Source organism: Hylaeus anthracinus, unplaced genomic scaffold, assembly GCF_026225885.1.
Source record: "Hylaeus anthracinus isolate JK02 unplaced genomic scaffold, UHH_iyHylAnth1.0_haploid 11985, whole genome shotgun sequence".
Taxonomy (NCBI): Eukaryota; Metazoa; Arthropoda; class Insecta; order Hymenoptera; family Colletidae; genus Hylaeus; species Hylaeus anthracinus.
Genome location: NW_026534333.1, coordinates 9,264,739 through 9,291,599, shown reverse-complemented (window position 1 = coordinate 9,291,599; position 26,861 = coordinate 9,264,739). Strand labels below are relative to the sequence as shown.

Genomic DNA, 26,861 nt, shown 5'->3' with positions numbered 1-26,861 from the left:
GTGGCGTTATGCACAACACTGTAAATATTGGGTATTCAAAAAAGTTCGTGGCGTTTCTCAACCATTCGCATCATTTCATCGGATCGTTCTGTGATCGGTCGACCACAGCGTGATGCATCTTTGACATCAAAACTTGTTCACAAGCTTATGTGGCATTCTCGCCTTGATCGAGCGACAAAACGCCACGAACTTTTTTGAATACCCATTATATACACAACACTGTAACATCTTAATAAAGAACGAAACAGGTGTTTAATTTGTGTAATTACAGACAGAATGGCACTGACATGTGTTTTAATTCATGCTATTCGAACATGTTTCAAATTGATGTTTTTGTATCAAACTTTAATAAGGAATGTCTTCAAAGGATTCTATATGTATTGAAACATGTTACAGCATCGACGACTAACAATTATATCAATGTTGACACCTGTTTAATTACCTTCACAGCTAAACAGAACTAATAGGAGCAAAGCTAATAGTCGACTGCCAGTCTGAACGTCAAACATAATTAGTAACCTTACATGGCTAACATGTGATGAATTTTCCACAGGTGATTGTGCTCAATCTGTTCAATGCAAAGAAAACGTAAAAATGTAACAAATACAACGATAACGATGATAATTGAATCGAAGTAATGGTTCGTGGCCACAAATAATTTAATATTTGAATACACACACTGCATTTTCCTTCGTAACATAGAAGATTAAGTACAATGGCAAAGCAAAAAAATTCAATGATATCAGATTTCATGACAAATCAGAGAAATCTGAGAAACAATAAAAATTAGTCGATTGGTACCATTGGTAGTGGGCTGAAAAAGGATCATTGTCCTTCGAGATTAAAATAAAACATCGACATGTGAAATTCGCTGTTTTACAATAATTTGCTGGTCGACACGTTAAATTATTCGTCACAGTATGGCCAGGTTTGCACGAGTTCCTGTGAAATGTCAGTCAAGAAGTTCACTGTTTTACTGCGACAGTTTATTGGCACATGTACGGATGCTCGAAAGGTTCCAGGCGGACGAGACTGCTACCGAGAATAGTTCAATGAATCACGAGTCACGAAGATTTTGTATAACGTGATGCTTTTATTACATTTCAGATAAATAAGTAACTGAAGAAAGTACGATTAAACAAATCGGAGATGATAGGAATAAAATGTGAAAATATTAGATCGCTTATGAATAATTACTATTTCAGTAAAAGGAAGCTTTTCACGTCCTTGAGATAAGCTGTTTTTCTTTCTAAAACTTTTGGAAAAATATCAGTAACTTTACGGTACGTTAAAAAAGAAAATTTTGCACAATGATCTTCAAATCAGGAATGTGCATACGTGAACTCGTTGAATAATTCGGTACATCTTACAAATTCAGACTGGACAACCACCCGAATCTACAAGCTAGTACTCTCACGAATAGTGCAGCAGATGTCGGGTGACTAAATATTGTATAATCAAATCAAATCCATTGTAATTCTATATTAATTGTAATGAGTTGATTATACTTGATAATGCACGCAAAGAGTAAACGTCTCTCGTGCATCTGAAATAGGCGTGTATGCACGAAAAGTATACACAGTGTAGAACGAAGTACATTCTGTCTTCGATTAAATATTAATATGAATCATGGTTCAGTGATCGTGAGAAATTTGTCAATATTTTAATATCTATTGATTCGATCAACTAAATATTAATTTCTGACAATAGTTACATTAATGATTAACAATATTTGTTTAGACAATGATCGCCGTCCTCTAACTAGTCTGCAGTAGTCTCCGGATCAGAACTCTCTCCTGCAAGACATACTTGGCACAGTCCGTATACTGATGATACTGACTATGTTGACTACGATAACGATGTGATAATAATTATGATAACAATGATCATGATAGTTATAATTGGACGATGGACAACGGAAAATGATCAGTGGACACGTATGTACGTTTTGCTTGTATTCCGAATATTTGCATCTATTCCGCGTAGGAATATGTACACTTTTCATACATATATGCATCTATTCTGCATACGAGCGCATGTTTGCATACAAAGTATGCGGCTGTATAAACAACCGCAGTCTACTAATGAGTATTTTATTCACATGTACAATCCCCATCGCAACCAAATCAAATTAGCTGGTCGGCTCGATACGCGCCACGATGTGAATTTGAAAAAGTAATTGGAATAAACGAGAAAGAAGATCGTCAAGGTAGCGAATCGTTGTCTACCGCTGGAAAATCATTCGAGATATGGTCACGCTTAAAGTCGCAAGCCGAAACGAAGCAACGAGACTTGGAAAACCACTGAACGGTTGGCCAACGGGGAAGTTTTCCGAGCAGGCTCTGCTAATGAATACGACGGTCGAGCGGTAATTAGCGCGTAATTTGCATCTGATTAAAAGTTAACTGGAGTCGCAAGGCAGCCAGCCAGGCCTTGCCTCCTGACCTTCCGACTTCGCTGGCATAATTTTGTTTACCAAGCTCCTTCGTACGCGAATTTTCGGGGCCCCGTTTCGCCCTCGTGTCGCGAAAGCCTGTTGGAAAAGATAACTGGTATTCGGGGCGAATAATTGCGCGAAACAAGACCGCTCCGGTATTTTCCATTCGAATACACCTATTCGCAATTTGCCTTGGCAATCATAAGCATCGTATCGTTCGCTGCACGGTGGACTTTGAACCGTTTTAAAAACTTCTGGATCAAGAGGCGAAATTTGAATTTGGAAATTTTGTTTAACTCGCATTAATATCAGCCATCTAAAGGCTTTTTGAAAATGTATATATATATTGTAGTGTTATCGTGTTAAAATATCCAGTGATTATTTTCAGTAATTTCAGAAATTTTACTTTTCATGGGTTTAAATATTCTCAAATATCTGTTCCATTCTATCGACCTCTTATAACTCCCATATCCACGACGCCTTTTGAGCTTATGGTTCTCTAAATCGTGACAGATCCCTTTTCACGCCGTCTGCGCGATGAAACTTTTTCTTCCTCCCTCGAATCTTGATAATAAAATGAATATCGGTCAGGACCATCTAGATTAAACTTACTTTCATCGCGAAACATTACATTTTTACACTTGGTTATCCAGCTGGTATGTTTCCTCGCCAAACTCGAGCCTATTTTTTTTTTTTTATAAGGATCTTTCAAGCATGGTTCTCATTTTAAAGGTCCCCTTTTTGCATTTTTCGAGTCTAGAAACTAGAAAAAAGCATAACCTAATACGTTATTTTTGTTGATTGTACGTTCATTTAAAATATGCAGCATACAATTCAGAATATATCGGCGTTCGAGTACTTGGGTGATCGACGACTGCGTTTTTCTGTAATGAGCTGGATATATCGCGACGGTTTGTAGTTTACCATTTACCTTTATTTATTTTGAGGTATAATTTAGAGCCACTCGCGGACAATTTTTATGCACGGGCGATCTTAAACGGTTCGTTCGAGGGGTCTGCGAAACCAGTTCCTCTGGAATTCGCGACACCGTGAACGACCTAACGCCAATTACGGGTCGGCTAACGATGTAGGTCGATGGTAATTATTGCTGCTCGATCGGGCCACGAGTGGCGAGATGAAAAACAGAAATGTACACCTTACGCCGAACAAATTCCCTTTAACGGATCGAATTAAAACGTATTAACCCCGAGTATTCGACGTATTCAATGCGCAAATTATTGAAAGCGTTTCCGCGCCCGTCGCGGAAAATTCATTTAGAAAATGCGCGGAACGTATTGCACGCGTTCCAGTGAATTTTGTAATAAGCGAGAATCGTTCGCGTTTATTTTCGCTTGGCTCGGGCGGATAGCATTTGAGAAACTTCCCTAGAACGAAACGAAGGAGATTATCGAAATTTCTTGGCTGGAGAAATGCCATTCTGGAAAAATGCGGGGAAGAAGGAAGTTGTTTTTAATAATCGAGTAGACGGAATTCAAACGCGGAACTCCCGCGGAAAATTTAATAACGCGAACTTCTGAACCCGTGGGGAAGCACGCCGTCGAGGAAAATTTTGCTTTTTTAACAGTTCATTACAGAGAATTCACGAAAACGGAGTCTTCTTATCGCGAATGATAATATAATTTTTGTTTGGAAAGAGTCGAACGTGACGGAATTAATCTACATAAATAAATGTACGTTATTCGATAACAGTAATTTTAAACATAAATAGAGAACATTTGATTTTCGTTAAATTTACATACTCATATTCTACCGGCAGCTCTTCTCTAGTTTTTGAATAAATGAATTATTCCTGAAGATTGTCGAGAATCTATTAATAAAATTCAATAAGCAAAATGGGACGTTAGAGGAACAATAGCGAAGATGAAAATAAAGATGAACTTAAATTAAGAATTCATAATATATTAGAAAATTCATAGAAACTCGTGATATATCTATCTGACAGTTAAAAGTTGATTTAATTATGTTAAATAATTAAACAACTCTTTTATTTATGTTATTGTACAAAAATGCAGTTTTGATTAAAAAAAAAAAAACAGGTTATATAATTTTTGTACCTGCAATACAATTTGACAACTTTTTGTGCGATTTTTAATTTTATCGAAGAAACAACGGAAGAAAAGTTGTTTACCTCTCATCCGTTACCCGAAATGTTCAATCTAGACGAGAATTTTGCTCATCTCCGTCGTCGTCTCGAGATAGAAATCGCTACCCGCCTCGTTTTCAAACGAAACGGCGGCCTATGGTTCTCGTGCGGTGACGTAAAGCCGATAAGGCTTAAATTACTGCGCATCAGTTCTCCCTTTGCCCAAAAGGAAAATAAAAGAATGGCTCGCCGAATGACCGAAAATGAACGTAAACGAAAAAGACCGTTCACGGAGACACCCTGCGGAGCCCAGTCCGCAATCAAAGAGCCTTCACGCTGGTGTCCAATAAAAAGCATCAGGAAGAAATAATTTCCCGGGTGGGAGCGACCCGAGAAATTGTCCATTCAATGAATCTTAGCGAGCGGAGGGGTGAGTTTGACCCCCCCGATGGGCGAGAGAAGGCCGTGACTCGTTTCGTTTCGAGAGGAGTAAGAGAGGTGTCCTCCTTAACGTGTAACGAGAGCTTATTGCGGGATTGGTGGCGTCGGGACGCTCGCAATTTCGCTCGGAATACTCTTTCTCCGTCTGGCAGGGCAAGGGGGTGGCGGTGGCCGAGGCTGGAAACTTTCCATGGAACTTATTGCCGAACTTATTACCGGAGTTTAAGCCGCCCTCGGCCACTTATCGCGGAATCTTCGGCCAACCGGAAGTTTAAAGGGCCAAATGTGTGCACCAGAGGGATTCGAGAGGGCTAGAGGTGCAGGAGGTATAAAAAGAAACGCAATAAGCGTCCTGGGCGACCCTCGCTTGTCTCGAATTTTCTCTCCGCTTCGGGATGTTACGTTGTCTCTACTTTATTCCCGTCTTTCGGGCTCGTTCTTTAGACGCCACGTGCGATCCATTCGGTGTCCAGTCGATCGTTTCTGCACCTGAACGTTAGGGATATTGCCGATATTGGTGATGTTGACGTACAATCATGGATGAAAAGGGAGCACGAGTGTGGGTGACATTAAGTCCTCAGGATTAGATTCAGAATTCTGCGTACTTAGATACTACGATTTAGCACAAACGGTGTGATGTTCATAGTCGCGTGAAGTATGTAAAGCAAATGCCAAATATTTCAGTAAATTGTAAACTATATTTCCAGTACAAGATACATAATATATTTGTGTATTTTATTTTTATATTCTTATTTTTATTTTTATATTACATTTGCTTTATCATTCGAGTTGAACTGTCATTTTTAAAAAAGAAATATTTCATACGTTCATTCAACAAATAAAAATTAACAGAATCTCGTAAATACATGTATAGACAAACATACAAAATTTTCAATGTTTACGTTAGGTATTTGGACTGCGAAAAATTAAAATTGTCTCGAAACCGGTCAAGCATACCGCCTTGAATCTCTGTTCTCAAACCGAGAATAAGATCCAAGGAATCCAAAGTACGAGTACCGAAGAAACTCGCAAAAGCTCGCGAAAAGTCGCGGTAAATTACGCCCCAAAGGGACAAGAAACGTGGAAAATCGGAAAAACTATTAGCCGAGCAGCGAAATTACGAAATTATCGCACCGTCTATCCGTGTTTTTCACCCCCGTGCTTGTTCCGTCACGCAGCTAGATCTGCGGTTTTACCGGGGCTGACGAAGTTACGTGGATGGGATTACGAGCACAATTACATAAGTGGAGGCCCAAGTGCCTCGTGCCGTGAGAGAGCCACTCGAACTGTCCTTGCCTCTTCTACTCAATTATCATTGTCCACTCTCTCTTTCTCCCTCCAGAAAACGCGATACGTCACATCCTACCATTGTCTGAGACCTAGAAACGCTTTCGCGAAGAACCGACGGGAACGAGCGCCGAGGGTGGTGATCGTTTTGGATGCGTCACTTGTTTTTACCCTGGGACGTGCCGGGTCGTTGGGTGAAACAGCTTCGAGATGTTATAAGAGAATACGCCCACGCAATTTCAAAAGTACTGCAATATTCAAATTCGTTCTGGGCGAAACTCGTTTCAATCCTCCGGTCAATTTGCGTTTCCGGCGATATTTAAAAATCCATCTTTCAGTCGTAACAACGCTTAGAATTTGTTTCCAGGGAACACTTTTTTTTCTTCTTGTATTTGTACCTTTCGCTATCCGAAGGAGCTTCGACGAATGTTTTCTATTTTTTATTAGAGGATCTTTGATTGTCTATATGACACACGTGACGCAAAGGAACATTTCTTTAAATTATAGTATTTCTAATAAAACGTGGTATGGAATTGGTATATTTCGTTTCGCTTGTGAGAAATATTACATGTTATAATATGTTTAATGAAGGTAATCTTCTCTTATAATAGGAAACATTTAAAGAAAGTTATTTGTATAAAAAAGAAGAACTTGAATTTCACGTCACTTTCCTTGGTATTTGATTTTCTTTACAAATTTTCTTCTACTTTTTCTCCTCGTTTTCATTTCCCTTTCATTTACACTTCAATTTTCCATTTGATTTCCATCCATTTGTGCTTGAGTTTTCCGTTTAGGTAGTTTTGATTTTCATTTGTATTCAAACTTTTCTATTCACTACCCTTTCATTTATATCTCCATTTTCCTATTCATTTTTATCCATTTCTCTGGCATTTGAAGAGACAAACTAACGTGGAAAGTGACAACGGATGAAGTTGACTTGCTCGGTAGTTCTAGCGTTAAACGTTACACATCCCCACGTCGAGTTGCTTTCGTTACACGCGGTATGCTTCGGTGTCCCCGAAGAGGTTAAACGCCTCAATCGGAAGAGCTTTCCCAACTTCCGTCTGTCCTTTGCCGTTCCCACGATTTCATCCCTTTCCACTCGCACGAATGAGGTCTTAATGCTCTACGAGCTGTTTTTCACTCTGCTGGCCAATCCTTACGATGGGAAGTTGCGAGGAACGATGCTTCAGCGTTAATTTCCCGATTTCTTATCGCGGCCGAATCGACGAGCGGGAATGTCCACGCGATTCCTGCGGGATCTCGCGACGAGAGAAGCCACGTCACGGGCAAACTGCTGAAGTAATTTCCCGCTGGCTGCAAGTTCAAGATACGAAACTTTCCAGCCCTATCTTTGCACCGGTTGCGCCGTCATTCGCGGAGACTAAGAAGCCCGATTTCCACCTCCGCAATTTCCTACGAGTTGCTTCTAATCGCAAACGTCTGTGCCACACAGCAAATAACGTTTCGTGTGAAATGAAACACCGCGGAAAATATTTTCGACGACGTTCACGTTAACACGATTTCTTCTTTATGTAAATTAGCGAAACATTCGAGGAGTTGAGTAAAGTGATTGTTTCCTAATCCAGGCCTAAGCGGAATAAAAGTAGAAGCTTTGTTTATTTGTTCTCAAGGGGATGTGTGAATTTTTACTGTAAAAGTTTCATTTCAATTTTTTCGAACCGCATCTAGTAACATTAAAACTATCGAGCTAATCAATTTGCATTTCCAATTTCTTTAAATTCAATCAATTAATAACACTGCTCTCGTCACAATTTTCAGGAGACAATTATTGTAATGATGCACGTGAACTATAAGTAGTCTGCTTAACGTGCTCGGTAAGGGTGCTTATGAAAATCAAATTAAAAAGTTAACTACTTAAACATTCTTTTCTGAATATAAAATATTACGAACAAAAGTACAAATAAAAATTCAGTTATATTATACATGAAACGAGAATAAAATAAACGAAATACGTGGAATAGAATTCTATTTTCAAGAAATTTAATTTTATAAATTCGTGCCACTGGTAGTAAATGTGAGTTGTTTATTTATAAATTTTGTTGATGACATTACTTTTTCTGGATTTTATTACTGTCTAAGGTGTTGCAAGATATTATTACGGATCATATCACTGTCGACGATCATGAACACCAATGTAAGTAGAAATAGTGAATAATGGTCAGACATGCTAAATAGCGAAGTCAGTATTAAATCGAACGCGTATTCGGAATATTCAAAATCGATTTTCTGAAAATAACGAAACTTCTATCTCTTTTGCATTAATTTCATTTTATCCTACGTTCAATTATCATGTGTAAGATTGATTTAAAGTAATGAAATACATATGAGACTATTTATAAAAGTAGTCATATAATATTAAAACTTGTTAAAAAAGAAATTTATAAAAGTCATTCGCAGTACTAGTTACACGAGAATTTATTTATTAAAACAACCAATAAATTTGATTTGGTATAATAACAAATTAATTTTATTTGCTACTATACTAAATAAATTCATTATCTAATTAGCAGACGAAACGATGACCTAACCCAGACAATGTTATTTAAATATTCGATTTATCCTTAGTTTAAAAAGGGAGGTTTAAGGGTGCCTTCACTAGCGAGTTTACTTACAAGGTTTGAAAAGCACCTATTCGGTGGTTCTCGCATTGTTGTTACGATTGAATAAATTGTTGAACGAGCAAACTAACATCGACGCGTCCAAGTGGACCAAATTCAACGTGATTCCTCGATTTTAACGCGGACTCGAAATGATTCCAACGGATTCGATTACCGGCGAAATATAATCCAAGGTAAACCTTGTCCCAAGGCACGAAAGTTTCTCTTCTTATCTTCATCCTCGAAGTTTTATAGTTTCATTTGTAACGCTAAGCAGTGCATTCGGTTCTCTAGACGTCAGTTGTAATTCACGCGTTTACCAGAGATAAGCGGCAGCTTTCAAGAAACTCTCGTTCCCTTTGATCAACCGAGCAGATATACTCGTACTTAACAAACAAAACGGGGAAAGAAAAGCAGTTTCAGCTTTCGAGACTTTGTCGCGCTACTTACCTCGTTGTTGGGTGAAACGATTTTTCTGAGGGTTGGAAATATTCGTTTCTCCGAATAAATGAAATTTATATTTTAATATAATTAATATTGCACTGTAATAATTATAATACATGGTTACTGTTGGACTGTCTTAGAGAAAAATTCACAAACTCTAAAAAAATCGTCTATTTTTTAAGGAAACGAATGGTTTACAACATTCAGAAAACATAAAATCTCAGATTCGTTTCTTGTTACTATTCAACAATTATGATTCACATCCCACAAGTGTATCTCTTTATATCGAGAACGTTAAATTAAATAGTTTGTGCAAATAATGTTAACGACTTCGACCTATCTGATAGATCCTTCTCCAAAAACATGGTTTATCTAAAATTATAAAACCATATATGTTAATAAATTTATATTCATGATTTGTTGTAACTGTTTGAATTAATCGGATGCTAACTTAAATCAATCGCGTTTATTATACGAGTAATTCACGTTGACTTTGCTATTATGTTATCATGTGGTATTTAATACAATTGTTGAGGCATGATTCCAGCACTAGCTGGCGCCCCTTAGACAGGATGTTTTTAGATAAAACATACGATTGAAGAAAACTGAATAGATAAGTGAAAATCGTTCTATAGGACAATCTAAAAATGAATAGATAAAGAATAATAGTTGTTCGCCTACGAATACATTAATATGTTGAATATAAAAAAAACTCCATAAAATTTAATTCCACTCACCTCATGGGTTTGAACAACGCCTGCATGTACGAATAGTTTATCTCGAGTTTCAGCTGCGTGCCGCCTTCCTTCTGAACTGAAAACAAAAAAAAAAAAAAATGGTAAAACAGGATTGTTTACTCTCCAGTTTCGTGAAAATAAAGGGGCGATTATCCGACCGAGAGACTGGAACACGCAAATTGCTTAGGAGTAGTTTTCCAGCTCGATTTTCTCGGTCTGACGGAGCCCGGAACAATCGGCATTTTCGATTCAATTGGTCCCTGCACGATTAAGTCTTGCTTAATTGCACTCTCCGCGTATGCAGATACCGAAGGATAATCAGGAAAGTGCGTCTATCAAACAGCGATTTCGATCCCATTCCGAATAACCTCTTCGCTATTTGCATCGAACACTTGTCGAGGATCGTTCGAGGATTCCATTTTATCTCGTGTATTGTCTATTCTGACCTTCGATTGTCAATTTTCACAACGATTACGTGCCGCAAAATAATCCCTACCGGTATTTATGTTTATAAATACCTTGTTCACGTTGGTTGCAGATCAAAATCGAGAACCCCGCTTTCAAGTGAACAGAAAATCGCACGTTTGACGATTCAGAGGGATATTATCGCGTTCATTATTATTATGATTATTATTATTACTATATATCTTTACTTGAATACATTTTTATTTATTTAATGTCTTCGTTAAACTCATTAAAATACAGAAATTTTACAGAAAGTATGTACTTTTAAAATAGTTGATTCCCAACTACGAATCAGATATCAAAAATGAGAAAAATAGTTTCTCAAATATCAACTTCAGTTCATCAATTCAAGTAATATTTAAGTCCATTTAAATACTAGCAAAAGAAATTTCCCAATGCTCTGTAATAAGACAGTTAATTAGCCAATTAACCATAATTAACTATAATTGGTTAATTAAGGAATTCTATCGAGTATCCAGTTTACATAAGGCGAGCAGAATTCAAATTAATTGATCTTTAACAGACAAAACGAATTGTTTGAACACGGGATCCTTTAATTAATTGATAGTTGTGCAATTTTGCGGTGGATAATTTCTGAAGAAATTTAAAGTGAAAAGCCAGGTTTAATAGTCTTCGAGATTGCGGGAATAAAATTGCCCCATGGATTGGTAATGAGAAATCGTGCAGCTTGGAACAAGTTAACATGGAAAAATTCTTGGCAGAGACGCACCGCAGGAATATCGATCGTTCATCGCCCGCTGTGTCAATATCATAAATGATATATGCCTAATTTACGTACCAGCCGTGCGGGTTACTCGCGGTCAATTTATCATACAGAACAATTAATCGTCGGCTTCCTGTCGCGCCGTCGAAGTTATTGACTCGGACTACTTACGTTTACATCGTTACGCGACAATCGGTAGCTATCACAATCATGATCTAAATAAAAAGTTAAAGTATTCAACGAAAACTAAGAGAATATGTAGGTTTAAGAAGCTTTCATTTATCTTAATATCAGTATTAATAATAATAATGTCATGATGAATTGAACTTGAGCTCTCCCGGTAGTAATACTCAAAGGCATAATGAAAGGCATTGTTGAAAGTAATTATTTTAAAGAATGAATCATGACTGATCATCGCAATTGTCAATTAAAATTGTCATTGAGAAGTGGAGCGTGGTCTTGCGTAACCAGGACAACCAGAAGTCAGAATTTTTTCTCACGAGTTTATTACCACTGCGCAAACAATTTTTTTGCAGATATCATTTTCGAAAACAATTTTAGAGCAACGCGGTCGCGTAGCGACCTTGAATGGGGTTATTTAAGGACGCTGGCGTTTTACACAAACATTTTTATCGATACTGGTAGTCGATCGAATGGAAATTCTACCTTGAACTCGAGCAAACTTCTAAGGTCGCTCGCTTGGGGAAAAAGGGATTCTAGGAGATTATTGGAGAAATAGGTGGAAAGAAAACTTTGCGAACTGTTTGAGGATACACTTCAATAAGTACCGTTTTTCAGAACAGAAAATTAACCTCTTCAGACACGAATTGTTTCGAATTGTTTTGAAGGTATTAATACTCTATTAATTATCTATATAATATTATCTATATAATATTAATAATCTATACAAAACAATTCGTTTCTGAAGAAATTAATTTTATGTCGAAACTCTGCAATCATTGCCAATACGATTTTTATTTACATCAGATCTTTTGCTAGGAATCGAGTGCGTCGACGAAACTTCAACCCGATTAAATGTCTAACTCCGTGGGCCGTGATTACGTATCGAAATCAGTTCGCAGCGTATCGAGTGGCTGCAGCCTCGCCGCGCAATTTAATTATTGTTTAGCAAGTTGGACCGACCTCCTTTGTCACCGAGATGCCCGGGGAAGCATCTTCGTTCCATCCTCCCTTTTGATCGACGATCTAATTTCCTACGGCAGTTCGATACTGCTTAATAATTGCATCCGCGGCAGCCTGGGACTCCTTGGTTCCGATTTAATTTCGTTCCGTTGCCACTCGACCCTTCGGCTCGTCTCACCATTTGTGTAACAATCTGTCGCTCTTCGACTTGATGCAATCGAAATTACACCGACTCGTCTACGCGACGAAATTCACCGCCGACCGAAGGAATCGACTAGAATCGATCAAATCGACACTTTGACGCGTTCTTCGATTTTTTAAACTTCATTGTAGGAATTTATTGTTAACAACTGCCTGACGTTTGCGAAACGATTTTCAGATTGACATTCAAACGACAGGACGAAAACAAGCGAGAGCATACACATGTCGCGATTGGGTATAAATAATCGAACAATAGTCGACGCGACGATCGAGTCGAGGATTGCGCGCGCAACGACACGCCATGGCTAATTTTACAACGTTATAGTTCTCAGACCACGCGAACCGTCTGTTCCGCTCGTTCTCTCTTTCGGATCGAACGATCGCGGTATTGTTAGTCAATAAACCGCGTCGCAGCAATTACTAAGCACAAAACTACGGTCACAATAACGCCGGTTAATTGAATGGCTTCATGGGCCGGAGAGGAATTAATTCCAACAGAGAAGATAACCACGGCGCCGTTTCCAAATTAATTTTATGCTTCCGCGTCTAATCCTCTCTGTTCGTTTCATTTGTTGCGTCGATCCCGTTACTGCAAGGGACACGTTCATGTATTCTGTGTTGTAGTTATGTTCCATGAAGCGCATTCACAGCTGGACATCGGAATAGTTGATAAATCGAATATAATATCGAATATAAGCCAAAAATAATCAATTGATTTTCATTATACTGGTGATAATCGGATCGATAATTTCTCGAATGGTAGTGTTCTTTAAGAAGGAACGGAGAATATTTTTACTATCTTGTTGCAGTTATCTACAGAATGAAGATAATAATAAAATTATGGCGTTAATAATGCAAAGTATCGTGTTAAGAAAATATAGAATATTTCATTGTTATTTTGTATACTTTGTAACTAACTTGATTATTCTGACGAATAACCTCGATGTAAACCGGAAACATTTAATAATAATAATAATAATATATACATATACGTCTCTTAAACCAAATTATACTGATGGTTTTGGTTGAATAGTCAACAATTGCGAAGATATTTTTAGTTAATGCTCAATCATTCACTATGCTTCAATAAATTTGTAATTATTCGTATAGAAGTTACTTGTCATATTGAGTACACAAAGGGAGATGATAATTGTCAGTACGAGCACAGTGTAAATAATAATCCACTATAGATTGGCTCCTCTCTATTAAATATGTCAATTTAACAACAATTTTTAAATTTTTTCATTATCAGTCAAATACAATTTTTAATCTTGTCAAAGACAGTAAAGTAGACGTCTCGAATTTATCAACGAACAAATTAATATCTGCGAACATAGATAATCTTATGGCACGTCAAATGGCTCGAAGACCTCTCGAAAAAGTCGATTTACTGCGAACCATGTAAAATTTAATAAAGGTCCACGTACGGTCCTCGGCTTACCATCCATTACTTTGCCATAGGAAAAATTCCGGGCACGATTTGCGTGCACTGTCGCTCGAAAATTTATATTACAGCATGTTCGATCGCTGTAATACCTGAGCAGAAGGAGTTGAACAGGGAGCGTCCAAAGAATTTCGATTGATATGCATTGCGCACCGATAGAACATCTGACCAGTAACATTCGATTCTCCTAAGCGATGCAAACTAACTCGTTGCGCTTTGAACTTCGAAAATACCATAGTTAAGAAAAGTTAAGAAAATTTAAGAACATGGAAATTTTGTTTCGTACTTCAAAAATTCGAATGGCCTTCGTGACCTTCTTGTATAATACCACTTTAGCAATTGGACATATAATTAAATTTATGTAAGGCAAAGTGACGTTAAGAAGAATGGAAATAATTGTATTGTGATATATGGATTTCGTGGAATAACTGAGGTGACAGTTTCGCACTTAAATGGACTAAACTTAAGCTCAAAAGAAATAAAAGAGTCGATATGAAGACTAGGAAGATACTTACCAACATGAACGATGGGCTTGGTCGCAATTTCGTGCAACAATTGGTCCACATATTTCGAATCCTTTGGATACAGTTCCGTTCTGGATATTTGCAAGTGGAACTTTTCCAGAGTCGAACTGTTTCTCCTAAAATCAAAGAAAAGGGAGAAAATAATTAATTTGCGATAGGAATGAAACTATTACAATTAAAGCACAGAATTTTATTTATTGCAATTGAGGATGAAAAATGTTTTTGCCATTAAATCATCAACGAATGAACGTTTACCGAATAAAACTACATACAATTTGATAAACGTAATTATTACTACCAAGTATCAGTGAATTTAGTTGTCAAGCTTACGTCATTTGATGATTACCTAACTCTGCAATAATAATGCTTCGTTTTAATGTAAGCGAAACGAGAAGTCATTGGGGATATTTTTGCTACCAGTGCTATTTCTATCCGAAAATTTTGACAAGAAACTATGTCGCAACGCAACGTGCTTGCCAGTGGCAATTCCCCTGGTAAACTAATCGCTCCGCAGAATATTCTTTTCCACGCACTGTCGCGAGATGGACGATGAATTGTCGCGAGCGACGGAATTCGCGCGAAAAGTCGAAGGCTGTGTAGAAAACAGTGCCAGCATTCGAATGAAACAGAAATTGGGAAACTTCCCGGAAACTTCAGTCTCTCTCCACTGGTCTGGAAAAAGTTTCGAACGATTGTCGGTATTTTTAACGCGGTAAATAATTATTTTTTTCCGAAAGCTCGATGAAGCCTCTATTTTTGGTTCTCTTTGTACAAGTTTATCTTCACCTAATTTAATAAATTAACGTCTTCCCTGGTATTTTTCGGTGAGATTAATAACCACTAGACTACGAATGATTGCGCAGGAATATATTTCTAGAGATGTTGATAAAGAAATGAAATTTAAATGAAAGTATCCCGTATTTTCGAAACGTAATAACATATATTTTATTTTTGATATTTTATATATAGATATTTTTTAATTTGAGTACATTCTTGTACATTTCATCTCATTTCTATAATTGCATAAAATTTGTCAGTCTAATAATTACTATAAATAATCAAATAATTAAAAATAAAATTTTAAACCTTCTTTTGGTAAACTCTGTATAATGCTAATATTACCTAATAAAAGTTGAGCTTGCTAACACGAAAAGTTAAATCCCTGCAAACATTAACTTAAATAATTTTGTTCCAGCAACCAATCATTCCAAACGTTCTCTTTACACGACCCACTAACACAGCTGCGTTACGCATATCGTAAATAAATAAATTCTGCGTTGTCTAGTCGGGAAACTCGCGCGAAATGCGTTGTGCAGCGCGTTTGCAATAATCACAGGAAGAGAAACGAGCGGATGATGAAGGTGACAATTAGTCTACTGATTAATTTTAATAGATCGTACCGCGAGCTTTCGGTCGACCGTGGTGGACGATAAAATTTTCAGGAAAAACAACTTTTTACGACCGTCGGCCAGCCTAAATCTGGTTATATAGAACTCGGGATTCGTGGGAACATTCCTGGAAAATTTACGGGATGAACGTCTGAATCGTATCCCGTTATTATGCATGGAATTTGACAAATATTTGCCGCTGGCATTGTTCGTAGACAACTGAGTAGAGTTTCAATATAATTAAAGCGAACCGTAGAGATTAATATCGAACTGACATCTGTCAAATTCCGCGACGATATTTATAACAGACGCTGATATCTCTATGTGGTACTTCGTCCTTCTCATTTAAGAATGTCTTTTCTGTTGCTGCTCTTCTGTTGTTTACGTATTGCGTAGGTCAATTGTTCGATCACAGCAAAAATAGTTATTAGTATTGATAACTATACACGAAAACAAAGTGAAATTAGACTTACGCGTTATGAATTAAATTTATAATGCGTGAAACGTTCGAAATCATGGAAACGTAGCATCCTGGAACTGCACAGGTGCTGGCGTTTAACAGTGATAATTGCTTTCTGTTCTACAAACGTTGGACGAGGGGCTAATAGAGTTTTCCGCCACTGAGTTCTGAAAGTTCTTCCGTAAGCTGTTCAAGACGTAAATCATGTCCATTTGGAAATTTATTTCAATATTCTTTTCAACTTCGTTAGAGTCCTGACGAGGCAACTTTCGTAACCTGATTTCCCCTCGAGAAAAATAGTGGCTGACTGTCTCTCTGAGTTATTGTCATATTTTGAAACATGTCAACAATCGTCATCCATGTGATTTCGATCTTTCTTACGACTCGTATTTTCCATCCAAACATTTTTTGTATTTAACATTGCTTTCTATTTCTATTTTTTGGTTTGTTTAGAAATTTAATTAAATAGATACGTCGTTCACAGCTTCGAGGGTAATTTTTCACCCCTTGAACATGAATGTCTGTCGAAATAAAAAGAATACGTGTTTAATACTTTACGATGCTCTACCTGTCCATTAAGTTTCACAAAAATCAGCGCGTTTTCGTTTGGCTGACATTCCTTGTAAGTCACGGTTAGATAATAACTGGTCGAAACAACAGTCGTCGGGAGGTTCATCCCCTTCTGTCTGTCGAATCTCGAGATAATTCAGCAGGGTTTAACGCGGCGTCGTCGAGTGGTTAGTATGCAAGCCGCAGGGGGTGTCCCGGCCATCGTCCAGCTGTCTTTTCCATGGCAAAAAGGAAGAGAGCGAAGGTGAAGATTTTATGCTGAAACGGTGGATCGCTTGGACTACCAGCCGTGAAACAAGCACCCTCCTTCGTCTCTTCGACTTCTTCCCTCAGTCCCACTGGCCATGCGGTGGTCGTATGCAAATTCGAGGAACGAAACAGGGGTCGGGGAAAGTGCTTTCCAAGCGTCGCGCGCAAACTTTTCCCGGATTTTTGTGAAGCCAGGCTTGGAAAACCGCTCGTCGCGAGAGGGTGAATCTGTTTTCGTTTGTTGGCCACGAGAATCGGCAATTGAAAGCGAATGGGTGGCGCAGAAGTTGCGTGCGTCGATGCACAGGGTGTGTAATAATTAAGGTCAACGTCGACGAGACCTAGGAATTTATTTTATTCGTTTAGTCGAGAGTTTGATTGCAAAAGAAAACGGGATCGAGAAGAGAGGAAAAGAGGAATTTTGTGTAAAAAGTTTTAAATACGACAAATACGAAGCTGAGAAAATGAAAATTGGCTGACATGGATGGTAGTTTATAACGAATGTACGAGAAACATATTACAGACTTGGAAATTTATCAAGTATGTTAACTGCAGTTTAGAGCATGCACTCGATTGCTATTAAATTTTCAATTAATCGATCATTTGGTTGTAAATTTAATTCGCCGTTGCCCAACACTGGTATATGTATACATATACATATGTATAACATATAACCTCCATTTTAGAAGAAAAATATATGGATTCGAAACGGATTGAGAAAAGGATCTTCATTTCGAAGACAATGGAAAAGATTGGGAACACGAAGAAAAGACGAGGAATTGGACCATTGGAACAAAAGTGTTGAGTAAGAGGTAGACATAAGGAGTCCCTATCAAAGCAATTCGGTGGATGTTGGGTACCGAGGAAATCTACATTCCTGGGAACGCGTGTTACGCATACGCAACTCGACCATAGTAGCCAGAGATAAGGCCAGGACCATCCCTTAACGGTGTTCATGTAGCGCTATGGAAAGCACCCTCCCTGGCATGGGATAGCCTATCTGACGGGCGGCAAAGCCTTGGTTCTGACGTAGAACGAGGGACCGGAGTCGTGAATGGCGTTCCATGCATTTTAAAAGGCTAGAAGTTACGTTCTCTGGATTGTCACGCGGTTCACAATAATTTTAAAGTCCCGTTGAATTATAGTTACATGTGGTGATGCCACTGACACGTGTTTCGGTGGCATTGATACATGTTTGAAAAATAGAGAACACTTCGGACATATATTTCCCTGAACGTATCAGACCTTGTTTTAGGCCCTCTTTAGAGCTACTATTTAAATTACTAATGCGTGAAACAGCTTCAAACAAACACCAATTGCTACCAGTTGCTTCCTCGCGGTTGACAATAGCGCAGGTTCGTTTAAAAATTGTCGAAAGTCCTCGGTTCCGTCGGGACGCGAAGATATGATTTTTGGCTGAGGCATGAAAATCAATATGGAACCGACGGTGTTGGCATATATTGGCCAGGTCGCAATTGATGAGATCGTTAAAGTAGACACACCGTGTATATCTAGTTGGGGTTTCATACAATTCGTGGAAGTGTACACGAGCCGCTGTACGTGTACCCGCTCGCGCGTCCCTGTGTGTACAGGTCAGAATGCACACAGTCTGCCTCAATATGCAGTGATCACTAATGCAATTTCATGGCGCATGCACGTGCAGTAACGAAGGCTTAGGTCACGCTTTCATGTACACTGACTGATTACGTCTTGCCTGTAGACGTGCAACCCGTGTAACTAGGCTGTCCGAGTGTCGTTTTATGAGAACGATTCGACGCGGGGATCGAACCGTGCGCCTCGTTCCACCTAGTCATATTAATTAACTTTCTTGTTTATTTTCGCGGTCCGCGGATTTCGATGCGATTCTATTACTCGCGATGAACATTTTGGAGATGTCGTCGAGCGGGCTCGCCTGCTGCACATCGTCACTACAAACACGTGCAGCGGAAAGATTGAAATATCCTACCCTCCTCCATTTTGGAATATCTGTGAAAAATGAGGCCCTCGTTTCTTTACTAATGAGGCATGATCAAGCGCACCCGTACTCGGCGAAAATTCAAAGTCGATTTTCACGAAAACAAAGCTACACGTTAAACATTTTTATTCTATATTTTCGACTTCTTTCTTCATGCAGAATCTCCCTGTATAACTGTAAGAGGTTTAAAGACCGCTTACTACACTTGAGAAATTATTATTATAAATAATTCATTTCAGATACACTTGAAATCAAATCACATAAATTCCACTATGAACGTACGTACAAAAGTATTGCAGGTCTTTTTCCCTAATATGTATTAGTATGTATTACTTTCCCAAGCAAGAGTAATAATGACCAAACAGAACCTTAAGGTTATCTTTCTCTTAAAAGGAAATTCTTAAGAAATATCTCAACGGGAAAATAGTGGAAACGATTCGTTTGGAGAAACATCAAAGATAAACGCAACGATGCAAATTAATTTGAAATTAATCTCCCTAATGAATCCAATGCAGATTATGATCATCCAACGTGGATACGCGTCAAAGACGACGTTCTCCAAGAAACATTCTCCAAGATGATTCTCATCCGTTGCAAGAGTCTGCGTCCAATCGTATTACGAATTAAAGCCCCGTCTAGACACAAGGATCGCTTAAGGTATAATTGGAAACAGAATCCGCGGAAACAGTAGTAGTTCCCCCTTGACGACATTAAAACGATTAACCATACCTGAAACACACAATGCACGGTGATGTGCTTCGCGTATCATCATTCGACATTCATGAACTTTGAACAGTTTGATTGATTTGACTTTGGCAGGTGCTTCGATACCATAGATGAAAACGTTTTCATTGGATTTTCAAACCGTCACGTTAAACAGAGTGGAAATAATAAATTTTCTTAAGATACTTACTAAGCGAACCACTGCAAAACAAACAATTTTAATAAGAAATAATAAATATTTTCCTTATTTTAATAACAATATATTAAAATAATATTAGCTAATAATATTTCTTCATTGTTAGACAATGAAGTCGAACTCATTGGTCTTATTATGTTGACAACATCAACGACGCTTTTAACAAAGAATATAAACAAAAGACATTATCGCGAGCAAAGTCATATTTTATTGTATCGCGTTAATCCACGATGGTCGATACCATGCATGGTATTGACTGTTTGTCCATGAATTACGACAATCGAGTATCGAAATCCGAGAATGAATGGGAATTTCAAACGAACGTCGACCATTCGTCATTTTTGGTCACGCCCATAATTTGCAGAGTCTAGATTCGTTAATTGCATACAAAATTCTGAACGAATCACTTCTTCTTCATTCGACTGGTATAAGTTGAAGTGCTCCTTAGATTGTAATTAACGCTTTGACGGTCGATTGTTTCACGTAAAGACTTCTAATCAGCGCGAACACCTTTCACGGAGAATTTTAATAAGACGGAAGTCTTGAAACTGGGTTCGAACTCGAAATTTTTAAATTCTGTATTTTGTAAGCATTCGAATGTTAATCGTTATATATTTTATCGTAGGTTGAAATTCAGATTAATTATATTGATTCGCATAGCTCGTTGTATCACTGTGAATTAAAAGCGAAGAGTAACGACAGAATATTATTTGTCGTTGCTATCAAAAATTGTTGCTACAAAAATAGATTTATCTGATTAGATAGCTGAAAATTAGAAAGCTTAATGGCAGAAATGTAGACGACTAAAAATTACTCTTCAACTGCATACAATACTACTCGTTAATACCGTGACACTCAGTAGCAGGAGAATTTCGATTACGGATTTACGGATTGTAAAACGCGTTTCTATCACGGGAATACCTTATTTAACTAGGCGCACGGGCGACATTAATTGAAAACAGAGCAATTAATACAGATGCTCGACATGCTGGCCAATTCGTTGACAAAGCAATTTCGGCAAACATTGACGTCAACGGCTGCGATGTAGTTTTGCAGGTAATCCATTGTTTTGCCTAGTACTGAGTCTAATCTACGTCATACGCGCCGAGGTACATGCATATTAAACGCACCTATGCGAAACGGAGACACACGCATGAATTAGGTGGAATAACGTGCCCCGGAGTCATGCAAATTTTGAACGAAGGAAGTCAATAAAAACGGGAAACTGGAACGGAGTTCTATCCATAGATCGTTGCTCGACTTCGTCCAAGTCGAAGAGTATTGTTCCTTCATTTATTACAGTGGTTAGACTTCGAAATAACAGTTTCGCGAATGCAGTTTATTCTGGTTTCATCGTTAACCTTGTTCCCACCTACGTGCCTGAGCTTAACGAAAGATATCTTCTGGTATCTAACTGTTATTTCAATAATTGAGGATACATAACGTTGCAGTATGGAGTTTACAAGTTTTTCATTATTTTATTTATATAAGTGGAAGTCTTGATATTATGCCAAATTGAAATATATTATTTTGCTCTCGTCATTTGGTCCAATAACGAAAAAGTCACAACACTTTAATAGTACAATAATCAGACATAATTACCAACAATATAGAATATAAAAGTCCTACGCGTACCAAGGCCAATAAACTTACTTTCATTAGTAATAAAAAGCAGATAAGATGAAAATTGAACGTAAAAAAGAAATGCCGGAAAATTACGCCGAGGCCTGGACATACGTATGTAATTATCGATTGATGTTCCCATGAGGAATCGAGCACGATCGCGATGGTAAAAATGAATGCATAAGAAAGTAAGGATAAAGATTGAGTTTAATGTTAATCGGGCAACTCCAATCCTTGCGACAACGTTCTCGAATATTATAGATCTTCAATCATGGAAGTGAGATTCGCCTATTTATATTCAGAGATCTCCTCGAGGATCCTTCAATATTCATGATGCAGATCGCGAGAATTTTAACCCTCAGCAGACCCACTGAACCTTCATCTAGAGAACAGTTGATTTTTCTTTATTGAATTTTCTGGAGATTTTTGGGTGTTCGGAAACTCAAAAGTAGACTGGAGATATTTACAAAATTGAAAAACTTCAAAAATACATTCCAAACGTGATAACTGTGCTAAATTGTTTCTTCTTTAAAATATTAATGACGAAAACTATGACGAGTCTATGGGAGACGATTAGTCATCCAGCGACAATTTTATTTTCAGAGAACTTTGTCAGAGAGATGTCATTATCGCAATGAATCACAGCGGCATTAATGTGTTTCTCGTGCTCCCTGTTATTTATGAAACACTAAAGAGCAGACCTTGAAATTAACAATGCCCAGGACAATAAAGATTAGCATAACAGAGGTCGTTTCCGACGTTTTTTCTTCTGTTCGACACATTCTTCGAGGTCTACCAATCTCCTCCAGCGAGCTTTCTCGTCTCGCTTCGAAAGCTGACTTCTCGAGCGAGAATTCGATATAGAAGTGTTCGATTGATTTTACCTATTTTTCAAGAAGACTTCGCCTGTCTCGATAGTAATCAATTTCAGTTTTCAAAATCACTGTACGATCCACCCAGATGATAGTGGCAAATTAAGATTGAGGAGACGGTTACTGGAATTGCGAATAGATCTCCATCTCCGTGAGACGAACAAGTAGAATGCGTTTCTGTTAGTGTCTTGGTTATGAGATCGAAGAAGCCTGATTTATTCTTCAAGTCAAAAACGAAAGACTTTCGTCGACAGGAAAAATATTTAAATAACCATGAAAAATACATTTTCGACTGAACGTATAGTGTCAAATATTTCGTTTCGTCTAAACTGTGAAACGATTTGAAAATTTAAGAGGTAAGTTGGTAAGAAGTAGATAATTCAACGTTTATGATAAATATTTCCTAGATAGAAAGAATTCAACGAAAATAAATTTTAAAACTGTGAAAATGAGTTTGAACATTTTATGTAGTTCAGAGGAGTGCCCATAATGCATGCCATGCGCGAAGGTCTGAGGAAATTAATTCAGACACTTCTGAAGTTACCTAATTAAGGTGTCGTGCAATCCACGCCCTCCTCAAGGGTCTTTGAAGTTGATCAACCACCAAAGAAGGTTCTCGAGGAACCTCCAGTTCCGTTTCAGACTGCACTTATCTCACGAAACTGATGAACGATGAAAGAAAAAGCTGGAAAATCACATTTCCTCCAAGCAGAGACAAATAGGGGAAAATATTCTACTAAAAATCCAGTGTCATCTATCTTTTTCATTTAACCTTATGTTTTCAAATTTCTTGCGATATTTTTTACACGAAAGAATATACTCGACATTATAATGTCGATTAAAAATATATTTTTAAATCACAAATTGTCAAACCCTCATCTCGCAGACGTCAGAACTTCAGATAAGACGTGTTTTGCTTTGGGAGTTAGCACCGTGACAACGATAAATAAACAGTGAAGCATTTACTGTTTAGACACTGCAACTGTAAGTTAAGGATAAATACGAATTCAGCGTTTCTAGTCTAAGGACTATATCCCTGGAGATATCCCAGGGTCATGACATCCGCAAGAAGTTGATGATGATTTGTTACAAAAGTCAGTAGAGAAAAATGTCCATGCAATAATGGAGGACTGTGAGTGCTGAAGAGAATCTGGTTTCTGGTTTGAGAACTAGAGCTTTGAAGATGAGCTGGGAAGAGGAGACCTCCAAGAGTTCGATCATGATCTGCTAAGAACGATAACAGATTAAAATCTGAATCTAAAGGTGGAATTAATAATTATCAGCATGAATCATGGGTTCGTTACGAATTATCAGAGTTCAATAGAACAATGGATATCTACACTTATAGAGAAGAAAAATCAATGCCTGAACAAAGCAGTTAGTAACGACAAAAAATAGATTCTGTACAACAATATTAAGCGTCGAAGATAATGGACTATGGGATATGAATGGAGTCATCCGTTACGAGCTATATTACACGCCGAGAAAACCATCACGAAGTAGCTGTATTGTCCACACCTGGGTCGGCAGAAGCAATCTATTGAAGAAAAGAGGCCAAGAAAGGTACTGGCTAACAGAAAATGTGTCATTTTTCATTGCGGTACAACGCCAGGCTTCATATGGAACGAGAAACGGTACAAACACTGAAACTGTTTGAATGGGAAGTTATGATTATGACACCTACACCGCCGCCGTATTCTCTCCAAACCAGCGCCTTGAGACTACCATTCTCCTTGTACCATGAGACTATGATTTCTGCTGTAGTATCTACAATTACATCAGGGGGCAAGGGTTCGATACAGAGGCTGATGTCCAAAGAACTTTCGTCATCAGAGAATGGTCAAATTAAAACTGAATTGCAAAAAAAGGTCTAAATAACGCTGGAAAATAAATTTTCGAGTGAAATTATCGTGTCAAATGGTTTGTTTCGTCTAGAAAGTGTTAACGAAAATTTAAGATGAAAAATACATTAATTGATTACATGAAAAGATATTGTTCTTGAAAAATCTACAAAAATTTAAAAATCGAAGGTGAAGATATGTAAATGTAAATAAGAAATACTTTCGATTAAGAATAAAATTTGAAAACTCATTGTATAATTTAAAAAATGTCGAGGGATAGAAAACTTAAGATTGAAATTGAAAGAAGTATGTAACACTCGAAAATATATTATTAAGTGAAATTAAAACGTCGAACTACGTGTTCCATTAAAAAATGTCAACATAGAAGTGAAAATTTTGAATTAACAATATACATACATTATATGATATATAACATATTTTTGAATATAATTAAAATGTCGAGTTTTGTCTTCCCTGGTGACGTTTTTTTTAATTAAACCAGGTATGTAAGATTGAGGTGTAAAGAAGGCACACAAAACAGCAAACATACTTTTGATAAAAATTAAAACATCAAATTTGTGGTCTAATTTCAAAACTATCCCTAGAAAAAACCGCGTTACTTATAAAATGACCCAATATCGTGGCCAAAGATGACCAATTCGAGAACTCCCTTCGAGATCCATAAAATGGCTACAACTGAAAAACAAAATCAAATACAGCCGCTGTAACTAAAATTGTCAAGAACGCAACGACAGTAGAAGATAAAAAACATCGAACTTTGAAAGCAAGCATAACTGTAACAAGTCAATTTCGATTTGCCCCCATCGGTCATTAACAAATAATCAAATTAGCTAGGGAGACAATTAATTCGAACGCCTTTGAGACGCCAGGTAAACGAGCCTGGCCTGATTACGGTATTGTCTGATTAGTGTGTTTCCTAGGAGGGGCGGCTCAGGGGCGCGAGACGAGCGGAAGTCGAGGAACCATCGCGAGTCTTCCGGTGTGCCTGGCAGGCGGCGTGCTCGCGAACAAGCCAAACTGCAAACCGAATCTTCCGACGTAGATTGAGTTCGGAAACACACGCGCGAGTCGAACTAATCTCGTCTCCCTCCCTTTCCCTCTGCCCGGCTAGCACCCGGGAACTCCGGCCGCGTCTGTAACTCTATCAGGACTAGGATTTAAGCTTCGTTCGCATGTACGACCGATCGTAAACCAACAGATCCGAGATTGAGCCCTGGATATGTCCGGGGCATTTCCGTATCGGGGATGATGAGTTTCGAATGACCTTTTCCCGCAGCTCCCCGAGGTAAGACGCGGCCGAAGAAACGACATCGGAGACATCAGCGATTTCCATGAGGCAGAGTTAATCGGTGGTAGTTCGAGGAGTTCTTTCGCGAGATTTTGGAGGATTGGTGAACATCGAACTTATGCGGACGATGAAGATTCCTTTGATTTCTATGGAAGATTCAGAATCCACATGGCTGGATGAAAGGAACTTCTGGAAATCAGTTGAGTTCGGAAAACAGTGTCGACCGGGGGAAATTAAAATGTTGGGGTGGGAGAAAGGACTCCTCGGTGCTTCATGAGGGGTGTGTTGAGAGTCAGGTGGGGTAAAGCTGAAAACGAGCGTAAGAACCTAGGAACTGGAATATAAAATTTCTAAATCTAAATTTCTATCTCTTTGGATAGAAACTATTCAAAAAACTTCGAATGTTTATCCGACCTCCTTGAGGGACTACGGATGTTGCCATATGCCAACAATAACCCCACGAAGAGCAGCAATTTAATTCGAGGAGAGGGTAAAATTCGGGAGACTATAAACCAGAGGGTGGTTGTTAATGGAGAGTACCAACCATTGAATCTTTTAACGTGGCTTATCTGCGCTAGTGCAGAACAAGAAGGACGTAAAGGGGGCTCAGAGGAAAGTGGAAGGAAAGGAGACGGAAGAAAAAAGGCGACGCAAGAGCGAAGCCACGAAGGTGGCGTTCATTTGTTATTCATAGGGTCGCCATAGCCCCGGCACGTCGTCGAACAGGTTCCGAACACGTACACGCTCAGCCACGGAGACCGCAAACTCATCCGGCAACTTCAATTACACAGATTTCTTTTATCTGGCCTCTGGCGAACCCGTGTTCGCGTGTTTTCAGTTGTAACCACGCTAAACTTTCTTGGTTTCGCGTACTGCTTCGGAGGACCTTTTACAAGGGGCATTCATTTTTATTAAGAGGCAAGATTGACATCCAGTGGAGCTATGAATGATATCGCAACGACAAGGAACGTTCGATAATGTCAGGTAGTTTGACTTAACCGAGACCTAACCGAGACCTAAAGGGACATTAAACATTGTAGATTTGCTGCGTGAAATCTAACGGTGACTGAGAGTCACCTCTCG

The 26,861-nt window shown here is 38.3% G+C and overlaps 1 protein-coding gene across 1 annotated transcript in view; it reads right to left on the bottom strand.

Annotated features, from left to right (window-relative positions):
- Nucleotides 1-26,861, bottom strand: part of LOC128887170 (extracellular serine/threonine protein CG31145) — an 82,239-nt gene that overhangs the window by 12,879 nt on the left and 42,499 nt on the right. Inside the window, exons 2-3 of the mRNA XM_054142764.1 lie at nucleotides 14,564-14,688; nucleotides 10,072-10,147 (exon numbers count right to left, since the gene is read on the bottom strand). Coding sequence (XP_053998739.1) covers nucleotides 10,072-10,147; nucleotides 14,564-14,688 — 201 coding nt within the window. The remainder of the gene's footprint in view (nucleotides 1-10,071; nucleotides 10,148-14,563; nucleotides 14,689-26,861) is intronic.